The 2,462-nt window shown below is 35.9% G+C and overlaps 1 protein-coding gene across 1 annotated transcript; it reads right to left on the bottom strand.

Annotated features, from left to right (window-relative positions):
* Positions 1 to 378: 378 nt before the first annotated feature.
* LOC102625890 (uncharacterized) lies at positions 379 to 1,566 on the bottom strand. The gene is made up of 2 exons (XM_006493929.4): positions 807 to 1,566; positions 379 to 720 (listed from the first exon to the last, which is right to left on the bottom strand). The coding sequence occupies exons 1-2, from the start codon at positions 1,243 to 1,245 to the stop codon at positions 473 to 475; spliced, it is 687 nt and encodes a 228-aa protein (XP_006493992.2). The 5' UTR covers positions 1,246 to 1,566; the 3' UTR covers positions 379 to 472.
* Between the last annotated feature and the right edge of the window lie 896 nt (positions 1,567 to 2,462).

Raw genomic sequence — 2,462 nt, 5'->3', positions numbered from 1 at the left:
CGTTCATTTCCCTGACGGTTGGAGTTTTTTTAACCATCTGTTTGCTAATATAAACTTTATGAATTGGTGGTGGCCATTAACTGACGGAAAATATAACAATTTGATTTAATGTTGTCTATTTATTTTTAAATGAAATCTCAATCATCAAACTAAAACATTGGTCGATTATTTTGTTTATATTGAAAACTCCATCAGCGTAAAATTCCAAAAATGACATAACAAACGAAGCTTCATCAAATCAAAATAATTTGTGTTTCGAGATATCACACAGAGTCGGTGCCTCTTAGAAAAATCAACCAAAACAAAATAAATAAAACCCAAGACTAATAAGAAATCAAAACACATGCAGCTGTAAACTATGAAGCTGAAGACAAATACTCAAATAGAAAGTAAATTCTCCATTGCAAATTATATTACAAGCCAATTCTTTTGCTGAACTTTTTTAAAACCTTTGAAATGCACCTGATTTGTTTCAACTTAGCCAAAGCAGTTTCTTGGAGAAACCCTTGCAGCTGCTGATAGGAGGGGCCTTTTTCTTGTGGCTCATAATTCTGAAACTCTGCCTCAATATATCAATATCCCTTTGCTTTCTGTACACTTCAGTTTCCACGGAACCCAGTTGTGCTTTCAGAGCTTCAATGTTTTGTTCCTTGTCTCTCAGTTCCCTCTTCAGCTCTTGTATCATGTTTTCATCCTCTGCTCTCCAATACAGTCCATTTCCTTTATAAACAAGCAACAAGATTTTATTAATAACAATGTGATTTTTATACTATCAAATGTGAACAGAGAGCAGAGAAATAAAGCACCATGTGTTCTTTGAATGAGCTCATCAAGCTCAGTCTTGATAGCAAGATATAGCTGCTTCCATTTCTCCACAGCTTCATCTCGCCGCGCTCTTTCTTCTTTCATCCGCCCCATCAAGAAGCTTGTTCCCAACAACTGCCATTCCACCTCATCATCTTTCTCGTTCACCAGCCCATCTTTCATTTCTCTGATCTTCTCTTCTTTTTCTTCCAAATTCTTCCCCAGCCTCTTTACTTCTTCTTTAAGCTTCTTTCTCTCCTGCTTCCACTCAGCCTCTTTGAAAGCGAAAACCATCACCTCTCTTTCGTACGCTCTGCTCTCTTTCTCCCTCTCGTGCATCATCCCATTTATTTCCTCTCTCAAAAGCCTTATCTTTTCCGTCAAAATCCTCACATCTTTCTTACACAACTTGTTCTTTTTCTTGCTAGGAAAGTTTCCCATGATTGTTAGTATTATCTCTTCGCCCTTTTTGGCTCTTCTCTGAGCTTGATAGAGAAAGAGGGCTTTGAAGAAATATAATGGTGGTGGGTCTTTGGATCTAAAGAGAAGTGTGTGAATGACATAAATATTTTGCAGCTTCTGCAGAGGCTCCGAGAGCAGAGCTTATGTAGAACATTTAATTAACAGCTACAAAGTACATGCAAATGCAACATGACTATTTATTAATCATATCATATATCTCTCCTCTCTTATTTGCTACCTTAATTATTGGTGGAAATGTCAAAAGATTCCCTCGAAGGGAGGCCAATGTCTTTATTTGATTGATTTCACATAAAGAATTAATGGCCACACAAGACATGCAAATAGTGAAATATATGAATGCAGTAAAGGAAAACAAGTTGAGTTGTACTCAAATAATATTATCAATTCACATGCACGAGTCCTGTTTAGGACATGGAATTCACAATCCAATTATTAGCAAAAATAATGCCAATTCTTGAGTGGTCCTACATTCTCCGCAAACATCATTGAAGTTAACTGGTACGAGAGCATATTGCCTGGGGCAAATTTGTCTCTAAGTTGAATTTGGAGGACGATGTGGATGCTGGTAACTAGGTGCTTGATGAATCAATTAGTAAAATTTTTTGGCATATATGGTACAAGAGATTCAAGATAAAACTCAATCACGTTGCCTAATTATCCGAAAAGATTATGCTAACAGGTACCGCATAATAGAATAATTTATAGGAATTGAACAAGTCAACATCATGGTTTTACTTCTAGACGGGCTTAGTTACAAGTTAGGGCTACCAAACAAACTAATCTTTTACCCGGAGCAAAATGTTTGTTAGCGATAGCTATCCACATAACTATAATGTCTACAAATTCATTAATGTAAATCTTTGGATTCCCAAGCTGAAAATGACTTGTACAGTAACCGCATACGTCACATGCTGTGGAAGATTGGCATGAATTGTTGCAGCAACAGTAGGTGCGTATTCCCTTAATTTACCATCTAGATGTTTGCTTGGGGGTAGAGAAGTGGGGAGAGGAAAAGAATTTGATTTTTTTTTTATACTTTCTATTATTTGGTTAGATCAAATTTAATGGAATTGAATTTCCATCAATTTGAAGAATTTGTATTCCTTGTCAATGACTAAGGATTTCAAATTCCTTATCTATCTAAACACAAAAATTCCAATATTATCCTCTAAATA

This window comes from Citrus sinensis, chromosome 9 (genome assembly GCF_022201045.2).
Source record: "Citrus sinensis cultivar Valencia sweet orange chromosome 9, DVS_A1.0, whole genome shotgun sequence".
Classification (NCBI taxonomy): Eukaryota; Viridiplantae; Streptophyta; class Magnoliopsida; order Sapindales; family Rutaceae; genus Citrus; species Citrus sinensis.
The sequence above is the reverse complement of the archived record's forward strand: the minus strand, read 5'-3'. Positions and strand labels throughout refer to the sequence as shown.